This window comes from Rhineura floridana, chromosome 8 (assembly GCF_030035675.1).
Source record: "Rhineura floridana isolate rRhiFlo1 chromosome 8, rRhiFlo1.hap2, whole genome shotgun sequence".
Lineage (NCBI taxonomy): Eukaryota > Metazoa > Chordata > Lepidosauria > Squamata > Rhineuridae > Rhineura > Rhineura floridana.
Genome location: NC_084487.1, coordinates 126,374,722 through 126,396,186, shown reverse-complemented (window position 1 = coordinate 126,396,186; position 21,465 = coordinate 126,374,722). Strand labels below are relative to the sequence as shown.

General features: G+C 41.5%; 1 protein-coding gene across 1 annotated transcript in view; it reads left to right on the top strand.

Annotated features, from left to right (window-relative positions):
- Positions 1–21,465, top strand: part of PHF21B (PHD finger protein 21B) — a 338,743-nt gene that overhangs the window by 260,778 nt on the left and 56,500 nt on the right. The window contains exon 5 of the mRNA XM_061582401.1: positions 8,293–8,385. Within this exon, the coding sequence (XP_061438385.1) occupies positions 8,293–8,385 (93 nt within the window). The remainder of the gene's footprint in view (positions 1–8,292; positions 8,386–21,465) is intronic.

Sequence of the window (21,465 nt, the reverse complement as noted above, 5' to 3'; positions counted from 1 at the left end):
CCACACAGCCTCCCACAGTGAGGACATAGGTTTCCAGATGGAAGATGGTCACGATGAGGATTTGCTTGACGTGCCTTCCACTTAGCTCATTTGTCCCTTTCGCCCTTTACTCGTGCTTCTTCAAAGTCCATTGCACCTTTGATAATGGCCAACCTCCAATTGGGACGCTCATGGGCCAAAGCTTCACAGTTCTCGATGCTCATGTTACATTTTTTTAGATTAGCTTTAAGAACATCTTTAAACCTCTTTTGCTGTCCACCAATATTCCGTTTTCCATCCTTAAGTTGGGAGTAAAGTAGCTGGTTTGGAAGATGGTGATCAGGCATTTGAACAACGTGGCCGGTTTGGCAAAATTGTTGTTGGAGGATCATTGTTTCAACACTGGTGGTCTTTGCTTCTTCCAATATGCTAACATTAGTCTGCCTATCTTCCCAAGTAATTTGCAGAATTTTCCGGAGGCAGTGTTGGGGGAATATTTCAAGAAGTTGGGAGTGGCGTTTACAGATGGTCCATATTTCACAGGCGTACAGTAAGGTCGGTAGTACAATGGCTTTATAAATAAGCATTTTGGTCTCCCTGCGAATATCCCGATCCTCGAACAATCTACGCTTCATTCGGGAGAATGCGGCACTCGCAGAGCTCAGACGATGCTGAATTTCAGCGTCGATGTCAGCTTTTACAGAGAGATGGCTGCCAAGATAAGAAAAGTGATCGACATTCTCCAGTGTCGCACCATTAAGCTGGATTGATGGTGCTACAGAGGGATTGGTTCGCACCTGCTGATGAAACACTTTGGTTTTTTTGATGTTAAGCATGAGGCCAAGCTTTTTATATGCTTCTGCAAAGACATTTTGGATAGTTTGAAGATCTTCATCTGAATGTGTGGAGACTACATTATCATCAGCGTATTGAAGTTCTACAACAGAGGTTGTAATTACCTTTTTGCTTTCAGCCTACTGAGATTAAAAAGCTTTCCATCTGTTTGATATGTGATTTCCACGCCAGTGGGAAGTTTCCCCTCAACAAGGTGTAGAATCATGGCAATGAAAGTAGCAAATAAGGTCGAAGCAATGATACATCCCTGTTTGACACCTGATCCCACTTTGAATGGATCACTTTGAGACCCATTGTTATCCAAAATTGTCGCTGTCATGTTGTTATGGAGGAGTAGCAAAATATTCACAAATTTATCAGGGCATCCAAATTTCAGAAGGATGGTCCAGAGAGCAGTTTGATTTACAGTGTCAAAGGCCTTAGTCAGATCAATAAACGTCACATATAGAGGTCGGTTTTGCTCCCTGCATTTTTCTTGAAGCTGTCGTGCAGTGAAGATCATGTCCACTATCCCCCTGGAAGGGCAGAAACCATTTTGGGATTCAGGGAGAATGTCTTCTGAGATAGGTAGAAGGCGATTTGCAAGGATCCTTGCAAGGATTTTACCTGCGGTAGCTAGAAGATAGATGCCTCGGTAGTTCCCACGATCTGTTCTATCACCCTTCTTGAAAAGAGTGATAATTATGGCATCCCTAAAGTCTTCCGGGATCTCCTCCCTCATCCAGATTTTTTTGATGAGCTTATGCAATTGTTGTGTAAATTCAGGCCCACCTTCTTTAAAGACTTCAGCAGGAATCCCATCAGGTCCACTAGCTTTGTTATTCTTCATTTGATTAATGGTTTTACTGACTTCATCCAAATTAGGGGATACTGCAAGCTCGACTAATTTGTTGTTGTGGGATTTGCGAGAAGACCTCACCAGCCACATAACAATTACGATTAAGGAGGTTGTGGTAATGCTCTTTCCAATGTAGTGCAATAGACTATCCTTTAGAAGTTTGGTACCATCGATTGAACGTAAGGGATTTGTACCATAATTTGTTAGTCCGTAGATGGCCTTTTTGGCATTAAAAAAGCCCTGTGCATCATGAGCATCTGAGCATCTGCAAAATTCTGGATTTCTTGAGCTTTCTTTATCCACCAGGCATTCTTAAGTTCTCTAGTTCTTCTTTGGACCTCAGCCTTTGCACTGGCATAGATTTTTTTTTCTTAGCAGCACAGTTAATGTCTTTTTGCCATATCTGGAAGGCTTTCCTTTTCTTGTCAATGATATGTTCAATCTCACTGTCATTCTCATCAAACCAGTCCTGATGTTTCTTCCAATAGTTTGTTCACATGCTGCAATAATAGATGTCTTCAGTTTAATCCAGTGTTCCTTGACGTTTTCAGGGAGTTCTGTAGGTAGATGTTTCTTGAGAGTTGTTTGAAAGCAAGCTCACTTAATAGGATCTTGAAGGGTGTGGATGTTCATTTTACGCCTTGGTTTTCTTCCTTGGAGCCTATGTTGAGGAACAATATTAATGGCCAGAGTGGATTGAATTAATCGGTGATCTGTCCAGCAGTCATCGGCATTCGTTGTGGCCCTAGTGAGGAGTACATCACGATCTCTGGCACAGACAATTACATAATCCAGGAGATGCCAGTATTTTGACCAAAGGTGCTTCCATGATGTTTTAAATTTATCTTTCTGGCAAAAGAGTGTGTTTGTAATAAGATTATGCTCTGCACATTTAGTCAGAAGTAGAATTCCATTCAGGTTGCTATTGCCAACTCCTTCTTTCCCAATGGTTTCTGGCCATAAATTGAAATCACGCCCAACTCTTGCATTGAAATCGCCAAGGAGGATAATTTTATCCTCCTTAGGTATCTCTGATAAGATGGTGTCCAGCTGCGTATAAAAATTTTCCTTGATCTCTTCATCAGCATCTAATGTTGGTGCATAAGCACTTAGAATAGTTGCCTGTTGGTTTTGTGCGAGTTTTAATCGGAGAGTTGAGAGTCGTTTATTAATGCCAGTAGGAACTTTTGACAAAAGCGTCACAAGATCATTTTTAATAGCAAAGCATGTATTCATCGTTCTTGTTCAGGCAGTCCTTTCCAGAAGAAGGTGTAACCTCCTTTTTCTTCCTTCAATTGTCCCTCTCCTGCTCTTCGAGTTTCTTGGAGTGCTGCTATGTCCAGGAAGCAGAGGGCCTCGTGGGCGCGGAACCTGTACCTGGAAAGGGGCGACCCTGAGCCAACTGGGAGGGTAGTTCTCGACCAACATCCTTTCTCAAGTCTCAGCAGAAAAAGAAAAACAGCTGCTGGGCTTTTCCAACGAGGACAGCCATGACGTCCGAGCTACAGACAGCAAGGCCCGGGCTCGGCCGGCGGTGCCCTCCGCGAAGAGCAGCGGCAGCAATGGCGGTGGTGGAGACCAAGATCATCTACCATCTGGACAACCAGGAGAAGCCGTACCTGGTGAAGCTGCTCATCCCGGCTGAGCGGGTGACACTGGGCGACTTCAAGGCGCTCCTCAACCGGCCCAACTACAAGTTCTACTTCAAGTCTACGGACGATGATTTCGGGCAAGAATCAGATGGTGTTGGTGAGCAAATCCTTTACAACAGCTGCTCAATGTTTGAGGACTAAAATTCCTGGAGTGGCAGTGCTACATTTTAAGGACAGATTATCTCCAGGCCTGTAAAGAACCTTGTTTTTTAAACAATGTTAATGTTTTGTTGTTTGAATTTCTGTGCACTGTATTCTTTTCTGATGTGTATTTTGTATTTGTGTTTATTTTATTTTTTTGTGAGCTGCCTTGAGGGCCTTTGGCCAAAAGGCGGCATAGAAATAGAATGAATGAATGAATGAATGATTAAAACGTCTCAACTCCCTCGCAATGATGGCAGTCCTGCGTTCAGGACATTCACTATCTGTATTGTCCAGCAATGTCTGTATATTCCATGTTCCAAAATTGAAATTTCTTTTGTGACTGCTAAGTGGTGACCCCACTGGATGCGGTGATCCAGTCAGGGAGAGAGATGAGGCAGACTATGTTTAGGGCACCTTTTCTAGCCCCCTCCCCATACGGGGAGCAGAGTGGATCCTGAATAGGACTGCTCAGTCATGGATATAGCTGCCAAACTACTCAACTGCCTTGGTCCTTGAGCCAGGACAACTGAGTCTGTATCCACTGCCCATGTGCCAGTCCATGACTAGGGGCTTCTGGATTTCACAGTCCTGCCCCCGTTGCCATTTGCTGATCGCCATGGGGCTTTTGGTTTGGTTTGGTTGGAAGACCCCTGTGCATGAATTTGTTTTATGTGGGGAGATTGGTGCACCACGATCAACACACAATCTTGACAGAAAAAGGCTTTGACCCAATGGCATGGATACCACGACGATTGAAAGTCTTTTATCTGCTGCAGCCTTCATCCGCCTTCACAGCCGTTGTAACATACACATTGTTATCCTCCGACAGTTCTGCCGTTGAGGACTTTCTTGGATCATTCTTTGTCTGGTTCCTCTCTCTTGACCTTACCGCCATAGGTGACCCTGCTGGGAGTACATGACTCCCGACGGCATCGCTCATAGGGTTCATTGGAACACACAAGCCTACTCACCACTTCAAGGTGACGATCCAGCGAGGGGAGTGGGAAAGCAAACTAGTAAGGGCTACAGAGTTTATTAAGGTCTGAGGATTTAGTATGTGTGATAGCATCTAGGCCCAATGGGAGCAATAATAAATGTTGCTCCCATTAATCTAAATGTAGTCTGTAGGAATTATGGTTCCTCAAGGCCCTGGCCATTCTCCCAAATGCTACATATTGAGGCTCTGATACCAGGATGGAGTTCTGGAGGTCTCCCAGCCATCAGTGGGTGGCATGGGGGGCTGTGTTGCTCACCTGACCTCCCCCTGGCTGTATCACTGCTGCATACTGCCAAAGAATAGGGGAGGGATGAGTCTGCAGCAAGATTGGCACAGTGCAAACACTGCAGCAGGATGCCAGATTGGCTGTGCTGGCACATGTATACTGCACTGGCCTTGCTGCCACCTCTCCTCTCTGCCCCAGTATGCAGCAACGATGCAGCTGGAGGGAGGTCAGGTAAGTGGCAGAATCCCAGCAAGCTGGTATTGCTCCCAGCACTCATCTTGAGATGCTGCCACACATGATCATGGTAGCATTCGGAGCCTAGCGGAGGTTTTGCTACTGCATCCTGGTGTGTGAAGTAAAATGAGGCTCTGGGAAGAGATCGTGTTTGTTGCAGTAGCAGCCTAAACCACAGGGGACTCAAAACTGGAAATGAGTTATTTTGCTGAATGTCTGGAGGGCATTCAGCAAAAAAAATCCAGATTCCAAAATTTATTTTCAGTGGAGGGGGTCCATCACTTGTGGTTAAAAAGTAGAAGTGCAATCTGTTTGTCTATGTTTTGTTATTTTATTTAAAAGCATTTATAACCCACTTAACATTTTTAAACATCTCTACGTGGTAGGATTTGCCCTGTTGGTGTAATGTCCTGAATGGCTTTTAATTTTATTTTTTGTTATAAATTCTCCATTTTAATCATTTGCTAATTATTAGCACCTGTGCTTTATTCTGTGTCTATTCTAGCCACTCATGCCCAGAACTGATAAGTGAAGTCAACAAACTACAAACACCCACAGAGAGACACAAACCAACTGACCAATTCAAAAATGTAATTCTACGTATAGAATCTAGATACTAGAGCCAGATTCAGGGAAATAACAATAAAAAATAAAGAAGATTCAGGATTTTCCACCCCTTCATTGTGTCATTTTTTAAAAACCTGGGCTTGCATTCCCTTTTAAAAATTTAAACCAAGAAGTTTCAATATTAAGCGGCTGGAAAACATTAAGCATGTATAGTTTGGCACTAAAAATTTCATAACTGAAGAATACCATAATTTGTTTTCATTCTCCTGAGGGGCAGCTACAGTACTCTGAACTTCTGCAGGGAAATAAATCGACAGTGCTTTCTGAGAGCATAGGTGACAGGACTAATGATAGCTTCATTGGGAAACACAGCCAGAACTCCCTAGTCCACAGATACTAAGAGAAATGAACTTAACAGTTCAAGGAAGCTGTCTGGCTATTCCCATTCCGCTCTCTCTCTCTCTCGCTCTCTGTTTTTTTAAAACTGTTTCTGTTTTATAGATTAAACCCATGGCTGCAACTGATGATAAAACAGTTTCCCAGGTTGGGAGTTATCTTGTGTCAGATAAATGCAACATGGTATTGGGAAAAGAAGACAACTGGAGAATAGAAAGTTGAGATGTGATACATGTTCTGCTTTTTATTAATGTTTATTATAACTGTAAAATATTTGTCATTATTTCTGATCAGATATGAAACAAGAAGGGGTGTATCTCTTAGGGCTGCTGCACAGAAAACATTTCCTATATGGATACCACTGCTGTGTTGAGCATTGCATCTATGCCACTGCATGTGACGAATGCAACATAAATCTGTTACATTGTATTTACATGTCACAGACACCCACCAAAAATCTGGGTTTCTTGCCATACACACAGTGAATCAGACATATGTGGTGGTGTTCTTATGTGTGGAGCACACATAATTTTTGATATGGAAATAATACACACAAATTAATACTGTGTGAAGTAGACCTAAAAAGGATTAAGAATTCAAAATGTAGCATTCCAGTGAAATTTTTTAATGTTTTTAAACTGCAGAGGGAGAACTAGGTGTTCCACCTTGAGCTCATTGGATGAAGAGGTGGGATATCAATGCAATAAATAAATAAAGTTTCTGTTGGAAGTGCACTTCAGAAAACCATAAAATTCACATCCAGCTTATTTCATCTGAATCCTGCACTTCTAGGGAGCTTATGGTGGCAGATACATGGGGTTTATTCTGCTCTTGCTGTTCCATCACCAACTGAAGCCTGAGAAGCTAGGGTCTTCTCAGTGGTTGCACTCCAGCTGTGCAATATCCTTGCCTTTCAGGTGCAAATGGAGATAACCTTGATTAGTTTTCAGAGCCACCTAAAAACCTTCCTCTTCCTCCATGCCTTAGGGAATGGACAGTGATTTAAGTAGCTGCCTGGTTGTCTTGGGAAAGAACAGATTAAGTGAATTGTGCATTATCATGCTGGTTTTAAGTTTTTTATTGACTTTATGGCAGGGGTTGCTAACCTCATGCCTTCAGACACCATGGTGCCTGCAGAGGCCTTTAGTTGCACCCTCAGCAGGTGCCTCAAACACTGAGCTTTCATTTTTTAAAATAAATTAAGTCTCTAGCCCTCCTAGAAAGAAAGTTACGAAGCAAAATGTGCAGAGATCCTTCTAGCAATTAGCATGAAATGAGCCAACCTGGCTGCTCCCTTTCAGTGTTTTTAGCCAATGAGTGAAGTCAAAGGTATGGTTGGTAAGTGAGCTGTTTGGACACCTGGCAGTAGGAAGCCCTGGGGTCCTAAAGAACTGCTGATTTCTCCTCACTTTTAGTGCTTCTGGTCCCACCCCCCCCGTTCTTGGAATGCACATAGTGTGCCCTTCCTTTCCCCCTAGCAAATACAATGGAACTTTTTTATGGTGGATTCACCTGAGATCAGGACCACATTCACCCCATACATTTATTTCATTATTATTCCACCTTTAACAATCATGTTTTCCCCCAAAGAATCCTGGGAAGTGTAGTTTGTGAAGGGTGCTGAGAGTTGTTAGGAGGCTCCTATTCTGCTCACAGAGCTACCGTTTCCAAAGTGGTTTAACAGTCAGTCCCTCATCTTAGAGAACTCTGAGAATTGTTGCTCTGTGAGGGGAATGGGGGGTCTCCTAACAGCTCCCAGCACCTTCCACAAACTACACTCCCCAGGATTCTTTGTGGGAAGCCATGACTGTTTAAAGTGGAATAATAGTGGAATAAATGTATGGGGTGAATGTGGCCCAGGTAGTGCCTAGGAGCTATTTTCTGCAAATACCATTACAAAATAAGTGTGGTTAAATGTCAAATAATTTCCTTCCTTTCTAAAAAAATCCGCAAATGGGAAAACAACAAGGCTTTGGCATGTCTTCTGCTTTGCCAGAAGACCAGGCACTCTTTAAGAATTAATTATATAGTTAATCTACAGTACAATGGTATATATGTCTACTCAGAAGTAACTCTCTTTGTGTTTGATAGTGCTTATTTCCAGTAAGTGGGTCCAGGATGGCAGCCTAGTCTTTGGTTTAGGGGTGGCATTGGTGGAAAATAGGGTTCTTGCATCTTTAGCAGCTATACAGCAGGCAGAAGTAACTAGTCCAAAGCTACGATGAGCTTAAGATCAGAGTGAGGATTTGGGTCATGACAAATTTTTCTGATCAAGTATGCCATGCTGAAGCATTGGTGTTAAAGAACTGGTGTGAGAGATCAGGTGGCTGAGAGAGATTTAATCTTTAAGGAGTCCTCCAAGATGACACCATTTCAAATCCTGGAAATGTTTTTCTTCTGGCAGGCTTTGGGAACCATTGCAGCTGTACCGATTAAAGTTCCTCAGGTGAGCTCCTTGCAGAGGTTGGCAGGACAAAGACCAGCAGTGCTACCTCAGGTAAGAATACTGTTTTCATTTATTGCATGTTTTTATTAACTGGTTGAGCATTCTGATATTCAGAGAGTAAACCATTTCTTTAGATGCTAGGAAGTCATCCTGATTAATCATTCTGGTTTAACTAGCACTCATACACTCAAAGAAGCAGGCTTCTGTACGCATGTCCCTAGCTGGATGAGGAACTGCAAATGCAAACAAATTGCCCAGCCCAATCTTGCATTTGCATAATCACTGATAGTGTTGATTTTGTTGTTCGGGGGGGGGTGGATTTATGTGAGTGTGTGTGTGTCCCAGAAAGAAACCTGGTGATTGGTACAATTGTCAATTATCTGACAGACCAAAATGCATGCAAATGTGCCTGCTATATTTGTTCATAGGTAGACTAGGGTCAGTAAAGTATTTTGGTAAATCACTGATTCTTGGTCAGCAGGGGAATGGAGCATACAGGTATGGGTTAACTCGTCCTGGAGGCAGAGTCAAAAAGCATTTTTGGGGGGGGGAGGGAACTCCAGTAACGAGCTGAAAGAGGAGGAATCTTCCATCAACTTCCAGTCTGTAACAAGTCTGTACCAACAAGAGGGGAGCCACTTGTGACTTGCTTACTTTATAACTTGTAAAACTTGCTAACTTTTAACCAGAGAACAGTAAAAAAAGGAAAAAAAACAGGAAAGAACAACATAGGAGTCGTGGGAGGGCCTCTCTACCCTGGCCAAGTTATTACATGAATGTGAATTGCTGGGAGAGCTCCCAGAAGATATCCCTCCCCCAATTAGGTTCAATTGAAAGGACAGAGCTGTATGCACTATCCTCTGTTGACCAGAAGGACACTTCATGGTAAGGTTCACTTTCCATTCTCAGTCAGGGAGTGGAGCATACAGGAACATGATGTACCAAAGGAATGACCACTCCCATCTAGATGGGCATTGAGAACCTAAGTCACTATCCTTTGGAGCACCCTCCTGCTGAAGGCGGGCTCAGTAGAGACATTTGTCCATCTTGTAGTGCCTGATGAAGGTGGATGGCTGGGCCCAGGTGGTCACCCAGCAGATCTCTTCCAGGGGATACTCTCATGAAGGGCCGTGTCGGCTGCTGCTGCTGCTCCCCAAATGGAGTGGGCTGTGATCCCAGGTGGAGGGGTTTTTCGCTTGGCACAGTAAGCCTTGATTAGGCATTCTTGGTGATTCTGGGTACCTGTTGCCCCCAACTTGAAGAAGATAAAGAGGGATTCTGACCTCCTGATGGTTTGGGTGCAGTCTATGTAAACCTGGAGGGTGTGATTGATGTCCAGTTTGTGCCATCTCTTCTCCCTGTAGTGGACCGGGTTGGGGCAGAAGTTGGTGAGTACAATGTTTTGGGCTCTGTGGAAGGCCGAGTTAACCTTAGGGAGAAAGTTGGGGTTGCATCACCAGACTACCTTTTTGGGATGGAACGTGCACAGCACCTCCCTGAATGAGAGAGCCCCCAGTTCCTCCACCGCCTGGCCAATGTGACTGCCACCAGGAAGACAGTGTGAGAGTGAAGTCCCTGATGGTAATGGATCTGACTGGCTCAAAACGTGGGGCCATGAGGGCTCTGGGTGCCAGGATGAAGTCCCATAAGGGATTTGGGCCTTTCCGATCTCAAGCTAGGCTTCCATCCCATCATTTTAAAAAGGCAAGCTGCTGCCCTGGGTAGTGTTCTAGAGCCCCCATGGGGGTTTCCTCTGTCTTATCACCCTCAATTTTTCAAAGGTGTGACACTCTTTGTTCCATCTGCTATCCACTGGTTCCCACTGTGCAAGTTCCATGCGGCGCTCATTTGAATCAATCCATACTACATCACTGAAGTTTCTGACCTTCAGGTTCTGATTCTTGGTTGTGGTGAATTTGGCTCAAAGAATCTCTGCCTTGTCTCTTTGACTGGGTCTCTGCATTTTCATAACAATAAAGTGATTCTCCAGACCATCACTTGTGCTGAAGGTTAATTCGGTGTTTCAGTGAGCCCAAGAATTGTATCTTCTTTCTGTCCAAATCATCAATATACTTAGGAGGAGAAGTGGTACATCCTGGACCTGCATGAGCACTCTGAAATTATATCAGATTCACATCAGAATTCATGCATTCCAGACCAAGCTAGATGCAGTGACATTAACAGAAACATACAATAATAGAGTTGGAAGGGGCTTATAAAGCCATTGAGTCCAACACCCTGCTCAATACATACTATTAGCAATTGTGTGAATGGCTTTTAAAAAGTGAATTGCGTATGCAGGGTCCTGATCTGGACTGGGACCCTGCTGTGAGGTGTAGGAGGACTTGAGCACGTTGTTTGCTGCTGTGGCCCTGCTCTACATCTGCATTTCACATGGGGGGGGAAGTTATCATGGAAGAGAATCTGGTGCACAGCTGGGGATTATATTTTTCTTTTCTGTTGCACATTTCCTATTTCCCAGAAGACAGAGCTTATGACCAGTTGGTTGTGGCATCACTAGCACAATATCGGGAATGCTACTGATAGTTAAGGGACAGTTGCTCATGGACATTAAACATTTTGGCTATTCCTTCCAAAGATACTTACTGGTAAGACTGGTGACTTACTATTTCTACCTGCTCTGATGACTTTGATATGGAAAAATCATTTGAGTTACCTATAAGCATTTGTAGAAATTTGAATGTTTGGTGAAGCATTTGTAGAAATTTGAATGTTTGGTGAAGCATTTGTAGAAATTTGAATCAAATAACTTATTTCACTATTTGAGCTTTTCCAACATTTCTTAAACTTGAATGAAATTATCCGTCCATACCAGTGGAGCAGCAACTCTTGAGCATAGAACTGTTACCTGTACTTTTAATTATTGGACAACATGGAAAAGCTGTTAGAGGCCTTTATTTTACATTATGTCTTCTGATTTAAGACAGTTCCCTATTTGTGGAACCTCAACGTTTCATAGAATGTAATATGTTTCCCTTAATTTCAGAAAAACTGCAACTGTATACAACCCTGTAAAACATAATTTACAGTGCTGCCATGTATCCTAATGTCTCAATTTTTGATCTATCCTACTGTGGATTATAAAGCATTAAAGAGATGTTCCAGGTTCTTTTGAAGGTTGCTTCTGATAATATACTGAAGAATAGTCTGTTATTTCTCAAAAACAATCCTGGAGCTTTTGTGTATTTTTCCACCTTTTCTGGTATTTTACTGACCATTTCTGTGTGTATAGTTCCATGGTTACTGCCACCCTTAATGTCTCATTGGCCACTTTTGAAGCAATACAGTACACTGGACGTTCTGCATCGAAACAGCTTATAAAGATAGTCCCTCCCACTCCTGCCATCATAAATGAAATAGTGCCTTAGTTAGCAGTAGCAAGAATTGTTAGAAGAAAATACTGGTCTAATTAAGGTTCAGTTTTTAGAGGAGGCTGTAAGATTTTATGTAAACAATTTGTTTTGGGTCATACGGACTGTTTGCACAATGATGAACAATGATTTCACAAGATGTGAAGGGAAATATTTTGAATATTTTTCAGACTCAGTTTAAGGTGGCTTTAAAGCCCTATGGTCTGTTTGCAGAAAGCTTTTCCCACATGGACCTTCCAGAAGGTTGAGACAAGTTCTGTTATCATCTGGGGGATAGCAAGAAGCAATATCTTTGTGCAAGTTGTGGTGCATTTCCTATGGACCTCCCTGCTTAGAAAACTTTTGAATATGTATGTGTGTTACGTGCCTTCAAGTCGATTACAACTTATGGCAACCCTATGAATCAGTGACCTCCAGTAGCATCTGTTGTAAACCACCCTGTTCAGATCTTGTAAGTTCAGGTCTGTGGCTTCCTTTATGGAATCAATCCATCTTCTGATTGGTCCTCTTTTTTTGTTCCCTTCTGTTTTTCCCAGCATTGTCTTTTTTAGTGAATCATGTCTTCTCATTATGTGTCCAAAGTATGGTAATCTTAATTTCATCATTTTAGCTTCTAGTGATAGTTCTGATTTAATTTGTTCTAACACCCAATTATTTGTCTTTTTCGCAGTCCATGGTATGCGCAAAACTCTCCTCCAACACAAAATGAATTAATTTTTCTCTTATCGATATTTTTCACAGTCCAACTTTCACATCCATACATAGAGATTGGGAATACCGTGGTCTGAATGATCCTGACTTTGGTGTTCAGTGATACATCTTTGCATTTGAGGATCTTCTCTAGCCTCTCATAGCTGCCCTCCAGAGTTCTAGCCTTCTTCTGATTCCTTGACTATTGTCTCCATTTTGGTTAATGACTGTGCCAAGGTATTGCTAATCCTGGACAAATTCAATGTCCTCATTATGAACTTTGAAATTACATAAATCTTCTGTTATTACTTTAGTCTTCTTGACATTCAGCTGTAGTCCTGCTTTTGTGCTTTCCTCTTTAACTTTCATCAGCATTTGTTTCAGATCATTACTGGCTTCTGCTAGTAGTATGGTATTGTGTGCACATCTTAAATTATTGATATTTCTCCCTCCTGAATACCTGGTGAAATACCTGTTATTCCCTTTGAATACCTGGTGAAAATCTCTTTAGAAGAGTCGTTTATATCTTTAAGGACTGTTAATGGCACTGATAATGGCTTTTTGGCTCTTACCCATTTGAATAGGTTTGCTGTTTGGCTCTAATGTGTAGATTTTATGACAAACATTTTCACCCCCATGAGAATTCATAATAGGTTGATTTTGGAATGATAGACATTTTAATGTAAATAAATGTGTCCTAAGATTTAGGAGATATGCAGTCATTGCTGTAAATTGAAGAAATGTTGAGGTACAGAGAAAGAATGAATTCTAGCTATGGAGAAGAATACGTTCTTATTGAGAATCTGATGGTGATGGCTGTTGCAAGATCATTTGTTTACACAACTATATGAGGGAGATTCCCTAGGCCAGCACATGAGACTGGTGTAGGGTTGCCAGGTTCATGGCCTGAGACTGATCCTGTATCTTTAGGAGAAGAAAAAGTCAGCCAAGTGCAGGTGTTCTTGCAACAGTGTAATGAGAAAAACCACAAGGTGGAATTCTTCCTGCCCCCTGCACAACTTTTAAAGATACAGAAGACCTCTTGGAGGCCTGGCCTGGCAACCAAGAGGTCTTCTGTATCTTTAAAAGTTGTGCATTGGGTGACAGAATGCCATGTTTGAAACTGTTATATGCATACACTCGAGAGGTTTGACATCTGTCATATACTAAGAAAATGATACCTTGCTTTCTCCAGAAAAGCAAAACCCACCCTAACTGCATTATATTCACCAGTTGTAAGAACACTTGTACATTTTATTTTTTTACTCCCCGCCCCCTCCCAATCCTTATGATGCCCTCCTGCAGTATCTTTGTAGCCACCTAATTTGTGTTACATATAGGGCTTGTTTATATAGTTCAGGAATCAGAGATAATTGTTATCTCTGCCTTGTTTTTGAAAATCTGTACAGTGCCATATACATAGAAGGCTCTCTCTCTCTCTCTCTCTCTCTCTAAGTAAAATCAGCCCGACTGAAAAAAGAATTCCACAGTTTGCCTTATCCTTTGTTGAATGTCTACCCTGAGCCATTCCCAGGGTGTTAAACAATTCTCTATCAAGTTCTGCATGCCAGTGTGTTATATGCTGCTGTTCACATTTTCACTCAACTATCCTGCAAAGCAAGAGGTGAAAAAGTGCCCAGGATATGTTAATTGTCCACTCACTTCAGCCTCTGACTTGTCTCTTAAATATTTATGCAAGGTGGAGGTTTAACTGAATTTAGGGATCCTTATCCCAGGAACTGCTTAAGGATGGGCAGCCCTTCAACACTGAGGCTAATGAGCTCTTTTAATTTGCGGAATCTACACTGCAGATAAAGGGATCTTACTAAGTTCAGCTAGTCATACCATGGAGCTTCAAGGATCTGAAAAGATCAGCTTCAAAGATCTGAAAAATTCAGCATATTCAATCTACACAATCTGCCCAAAGGCATTTCAAATAATAGTTGTATGCCCAAATGGAGCTACTGAAACACTGAATAGCCGAGGTATGAGATTTTAGTAAATTGAATAGAAACGGTACAACATAGGGACACATTACACAATAATTCTTAGGGTTCTTACAAACTACCAGTCTTTCTGAAAAAAATGTCTTGACAAAATCTTCCTGTACACTGTGATCTTCACTGTATATGCATCCTTTTTTATAAGGATTTTGCTACAGTGCGGTATGGATCATAAACAGCAATTTTTAGTTTCAATTTGCTTTTTAATTCATGTATTTGCTGATGGTGGGTGTGCAGGCTAGTAAGAATTCTGCTAGGCTAGTAAGTTGTGTAAATGCATTTGCAAGGCTATATTCACGCCCTGTTTTTTCCTCCCATTTGAACTACTTTTGCCTCAATCCAAATGTCAGGGCTTGTACATGGTAGAGAGACTTTCCCTTGCAAGCTATTTGAATTGAAAAATTGACGTTATTAACAATTCCTTTAAAATTCCCTGAGGAGTCCTCTTGTTGACAAGATAGTCCAATGTGAAGGAAGAAGTGACCATGTTCTGGGCACCACAGTTTAAGGTAAACATTGAGAAATTGGAATGCATCCAGAGGAAGGTGACAAAGATGGCACAGGGCCTGCAGCCCAAGTCATTTGTGGAAAGGTTGAAGCAACTGGGTGTGTTTAGCCTGGAAAAGAGATAATTAAGAGCCTTTTAATAGAGCTGTCATGTAGGTGATGGACCAAATTTGTTTACTTTTACTCCAGAAGGTAAGGCCTGATCCTGATGGGCACAAAGTGCAAGAAAGGGGCTTTAGATTAAACATTAGGAAGAACTTATTCATGGCATGAATTGCTTGACTGTGGAACAGACTTCTTCAGAAGATGGTGAGCTCTCCTTTGTTTGAGGTTTTTATATATTAGGGGAAAGTGTGCATAAAAATGAATATATCAGTGAAACTAACATGGAAACATACATTATATGACAAGAAATGGCTTGTAAAAATGTGCAAAAACGTTACATGAGTCAAAACTACAAAGTGCTTATTAGGAGCAATTTGTATTAAAATGCTGGAGAATTTTCATGAAGATTTAAAAAAAAAAATCTATCACAGATTGATGTAGAAATGTGGAGAACTGAATTTGAGACTGGAAAAATGAGTCTGAGAGAACCGAAACGGACAGATCTTTCAATCCCTAACATCAATGCATGATAACAAACTACAAGGCCTGATCAGTTGTTAACAGATCTAGAGGGGAAATTAAAGCAGTTCTAAATGCAGAGGCTAGGGGACAATATAAGCAGTGCTTTTTTGTGATGGTACTCACTGGTACAGAGTATTGGCACCTTTTGTGCTGGCACACACAGCACTTTTATAGAGATATGTGTACCAGCATCTCATTCCCCCCCCAAAAAGAGCACAATAGAAGAAATAATGCAATGCCCAGTATGGGCAGAACAGGAGCCCTGTATTTGAGTGCCTAGAATGGCAGAGTTGCAAAAGTCAAGATGTTGGGGAGCAGTATGGGATGGGCAAATATGCTGTGAGAACTAGAAAGGTAAAGGCGGCACATCATACCAAACCATGGTTATGTGAACAGTCCTTGGGTTTCTGCTCTCTCCCCTCCCCTTCTGACATCCTATTGTGCCTTCTCTGATTTCTGATTTTGCAGCAAACTATTACACCCAAAGCAGGCAAACTATGGATTCTACGTTTGTTTTGCAGGTAAATTATCACTTGCTGTGAAATTAGAAGCTAGGATAGAATCAGTGTGTTCAAGGGGAAGAAATGTGCCTAGTGCATAGTTAAACCATTAAATTTGCCTCTACAAGACGTAGTGATGGCCACCAACTTGGATGGCTTTAAAAGAGGATTAGACAAATTCATGAAGGAAAAGGCTATTAATGGCTACTAGCCATGACAGCTATGCTGTGCCTCCATAGTCAGGGGGCAGTATGCTTCTGAATACCAGTTGCTGGAAACTGCCGGAGTGGGGGGGGGGGAGTATTCTTGCACTTGGTTCTGCTTGCAGGCTTCCCATGGACATCTGGTTGGCCATTGTGAGAACAGAATGTTGGACTAGATGGGACCCTGGCCTGATCCAGCAGGCTCGGATTCTTATGATCTTTAAGCCTAAAAGTTGGTTCATATAATGCCAAACTATGATTTGGCGTTACATTGAAACAGTCTACAAATTAATAGAAAAAAGTATTAACAATAGGTGGGGTCACTATATAACAGAAATTTATCTAGGAATGAAATTTTGATGGGAGCACCAACTTTGTTATCAAAGTGTTTTGTACTACAGAATGTAAGTGATAAACTCTGCTGTCTTGTGCATCTTGCTATAGATCCTATCTGAAGTACAAGTTCTCTGGCAATTATCATTGCCAATAATTTGTTTCAGTAATGGCAATGGTTGCTGCCACGCACTTGACCTGTACTTTATATTTTCTCTGTATTTATATTTTTTATCATCTAACAAATTTTTACAGTACATACTGCTTAAGTATTTCTTCTGCATTTATTTTTTAGCTCTAATCCTTTAATTGTCTGTTTTAATGCTTTACTTAATGTTTTGCTGGAGAATGTGGATCGTGGGGATTAAAGCAGTATGTTGGAGAGTGGATTCTTGTTTTATGTTCCGTAGAGGGTTCATTTGTCTTGGCCTCTGGAGGTAGGCAACTGTTTAATTGTTACTTTAACTTGTGTCAGGGGCACAGTTATAATGGCAGTGTTATTTATTATTTGTAAAAATGAATTAACTTTCACATTAAGTTTGGGAATCAGTAGGGCATATGAAGGCTATGTAATTCTGCTGAGTTATCACAAGGGGGCAGAAAATATGTAATGTTGATTTAGCCTAGTCCTTCATTTTGAATAAGAGCACTTTGTTTGGCATTGTTTAATACTGGTATGAAATTATACATAGCGTAATGCTGAGCATTAAAACGTGCTACAACAAAAGTAACTTTAAGCCAAACCTAATCATTGCACTCATGATTTTGCTATAAATACGACTTAATGCAAAATTAATTGTTTTATAATCTCTAATGGAATTTTAAGTTCATGCTTTACTTCACCGAGGCAAAGAAGCCAAAGGTGAAGGCTACCATGTTGACTACTGAGGGCAGGATTTGATTGTTTTGTACATTCTTGATATGCATATAAATTGTACTGTGTTTTTTGCTCTGCACTCAGCTGAGCTTTCTGCCATCGATTATTATTATTTATGTAGCACCATCAATATACATGGCTCTTTAGAGAGTTTCACAAGCAGAAAAAATACCCTTGTCTCCAGGGAGCTTAAAATCTAAATGTCTGCAGTGGGGAAGACAACCAAGGGAGGGAAGGGAGAAAGAAACAAGGGGCAAATGCATTCATCCTTACTGATTACAATTGAAAGTAAGGATTAAGGGCTTCAGAGAAAAGGTAAATGCTAAGAAGAGATGTGAAGAAGGAGAGAGGTGGTGCACTGTGTAAAGCAAGGGTAACTGTCCATGTAACCCTCCATATGCTGTTGGGCTCCAACTTGCATCAGCCTCAGCCAGCATGGCTAGTGGTCAGGGATAATGGGAGCTGTAGCCCAGCAACCTCTGGAGGGCCACAGGATAGCCGTCTCTGATGCAGAGTTTCAGGCATATGGTTGGGCACTGTGAGAACAGGATGCTGGACTAGATGGGCCATTGTCCTTATCCAGCAGGCTCTTCTTATGTTCCTGTGAGGGAGTTTTAGTCATAAAAGAGGCAACAAGGCAGAATAAGTCATTTAAGGGAGGATACTTTCAGGCAATTTAGAACAGCAGAATTGCAGGAGTCAAAGTTGAGGGCAGTGACATATAGGGAGATAAGGGCAGCAACGTAATTAGGCAAACCTATGGAGAAAGCTTTGATGGTAAGGATAAGAACATAGGAACATAAGAAGAGCCTGCTGGATCAGGCCAGTGGCCCATCTAGTCCAGCATCCTGTTCTCACAGTGGCCAACCAGGTGCCTGGGGGAAGCCCGCAAGCAGGACCCGAGTGCAAGAACACTCTCCCCTCCTGAGGCTTCTGGCAACTGGTTTTCAGAAGCATGCTGCCTCTGACTAGGGTGGCAGAGCACAGCCATCATGGCTAGTAGCCATTGATAGCCCTGTCCTCCATGAATTTGTCTAATCTTCTTTTAAAGCCATCCAAGCTGGTGGCCATTACTGCATCTTGTGGGAGCAAATTCCATAGTTTAACTATGCGCTGAGTAAAGAAGTACTTCCTTTTGTCTGTCCTGAATCTTCCAACATTCAGCTTCTTTGAATGTCCACGAGTTCTAGTATTATGAGAGAGGGAGAAGAACTTTTCTCTATCCACTTTCTCAATGCCATGCATAATTTTATACACTTCTATCATGTCTCCTCTGACCCGCCTTTTCTCTAAACTAAAAAGCCCCAAATGCTGCAACCTTTCCTCGTAAGGGAGTCGCTCCATCCCCTTGATCACTCTGGTTGCCCTCTTCTGAACCTTTTCCAACTCTATAATATCCTTTTTGAGATGAGGCGACCAGAACTGTACACAGTATTCCAAATGCGGCCGCACCATAGATTTATACAATGGCATTATGATATCGGCTGTTTTATTTTCAATACCTTTCCTAATTATTGCTAGCATGGAATTTGCCTTTTTCACAGCTGCCGCACACTGGGTCGACATTTTCATCGTGCTGTCCACTACAACCCCGAGGTCTCTCTCCTGGTCGGTCACCGCCAGTTCAGACCCCATGAGCGTATATGTGAAATTAAGATTTTTTGCTCCAATATGCATAATTTTACACTTGTTTATATTGAATTGCATTTGCCATTTTTCCACCCATTCACTCAGTTTGGAGAGGTCTTTTTGGAGCTCTTCGCAATCCCTTTTTGTTTTAACAACCCTGAACAATTTAGTGTCCTCAGCAAACTTGGCCACTTCACTAAAAGTAACTAAAAGTAAATGTAAACATGATAGCCCGTGGATTTCACCGTCTTTATTTTTAGCATTTCACCATGCTGAAACTGTTTGGGGGGTTGGCTACTAGTACCCCCTGGCTACTATTGCACTGGGCCACTGAAAAATATCATTAAGCTGCATATGGGATGTATGTATGCTGGGCTGCAACACATCTTTGTTTTTGCTTATTTTCTTCATGCTTTTCAGCACTTTAAAGCTGCTTTTGCTTACTGAAATGCAAAGCCTATGGGGTGATGACACAGACAGCTGCTTTCAATACCAGATTATTTGGAAATGACAGGCCTGAGAGCTTTATTCCCAAAGAATGGGAGTGCAGGAACTGACAAGTGCAATATGGCAGCTTGAATGGAAGGATAGAAGTTGAGCTAACGATGTAACCCATTAAATTATTTAAGCTTAATCTTGAGGCAGTGCTTAACACATTGTTAATTTACAACCATGTTGACGGGATGGCATTAATTACACCAGTGGAAGGCATCATCTCATCAGAATACAATCTTTGGAGACCTTATTTTAATGTCTCATTTCTACAGTGCAGCCGCTGCTTGACACTTTCTCCAATTTTGGCAAAGTCATCTTTTTCTTCTATTCTGGAAAGCCATTTTGTATTAAAGACTCATAACTCCAGCAGTCTCAAAGGTAGCTTGTAACAAATAAAATGTGAAATCTAGCACCCATTTGCTGAACTTTCAAGCAAAGCACTATACGTTTTGTTATTAGCACATAACATGCATAAAGGAAATATCTTTGCTTATTCATCCTTTAAGGCTCCGGACTTCTGGTTTTAAGGGATGTGAGTACTGGAGTGAAGGAATCTTAGGGTCAGTTTATACGTTCACTAGGATCAAGTTATAAAGCTCGTCTTGGACCATTTAACTTTAAATTGCAGAGTGAGATCTGATGCTTCTCCATGTGGAAAATACCTCTCCATGTATTTACAGAACTTGGTGTCAGGAAGATGAATGTAGTCCTCTCTAAGATCTGCTGGTTTTCTATGGACAAGGAAGATCCTCCTCCCCAGTGTGGTTACACTCAGGCTGTGAACACACTAGTCGCCTACAGCAAAGCATTTCCATTAGCCACACCTGGAGAGGGAATGGGCTGATCTGCCAATCAGCTGCAGAATCTCTTTGAAACGGATTTTTTTTTAAAAAAAAATGCAGTCAAGCTGATCCCACCAAGTTTTACAGTAAAAAGGGGTGGGGTTTGACTGATATAGTGTGCCCCCGTTTTCAGAAGAGAGAGGTGGAGACACACTAGAATCAGCAGAATATTGAGTGTGTCTCTCTACCCTCAGACTTGGTTCTGAAATGATACAGTCAAGGAACAGCCTCACTGTCCCTTAAGTGAGCAAAAATCTTGATGTAGGTAGTTGAATAGGTTTGCAGCTATTTCGTTAATTGAATAACTTCAATATCCTTTTAACATCCAAATTGCTTGTTGGCCAGTTTTTCACTTGTTAAATGTAGAAGCAGATTTACTGCTTTAGTTAGCGATTGGGTAGAATATTGCCTGTATCTTGTCTCTAAAAGCCAGACTAAATGTTGACAGAGGAGGAAATCCATGATCACAGTTGTTTTATTTTCTCCAAAAAAGGTATATGGGACTACTGTTAGATCAGGGAATCAGCAGCATTGCAGAAGATTATCTGTAAATTCATTTATTTATTAATTTATATTCTTTCTTATACAAAAAAAGCTTTTTAAAAAAATATAGGCTTGTTGTTTTCAGTAATAAATACAGAAAAAATTAACATATTGACAAGAAAGAACAGACAACAATCAAATAAGTATGGAAGCTTTTACGTTAATTTGTGTGGTTAAATATATCATATTTATTTTAAACTTTAAAACTTCATTTTAGATTGCATTTTATCTTGTTTTTAGATCGTATATTTGTCTTACTCAATGTGTACATTCTGTGTAAGCCACTTGTGTACTTCTGTAGAAAGATGGGCTATAGAATAATTAGAATCATAGAATAGTAGAGTTGGAAGGGGCCTATAAGGCCATTGAGTCCAACCCCCTGCTCAATGCAGGAATCCAAGTTAAAGCATACCCAACAGATGGTTGTCCAGCTGCCTCTTGAATGCCTCCAGTGTTGGAGAATCCACCACCACCCTAGGTAATTGGTTCC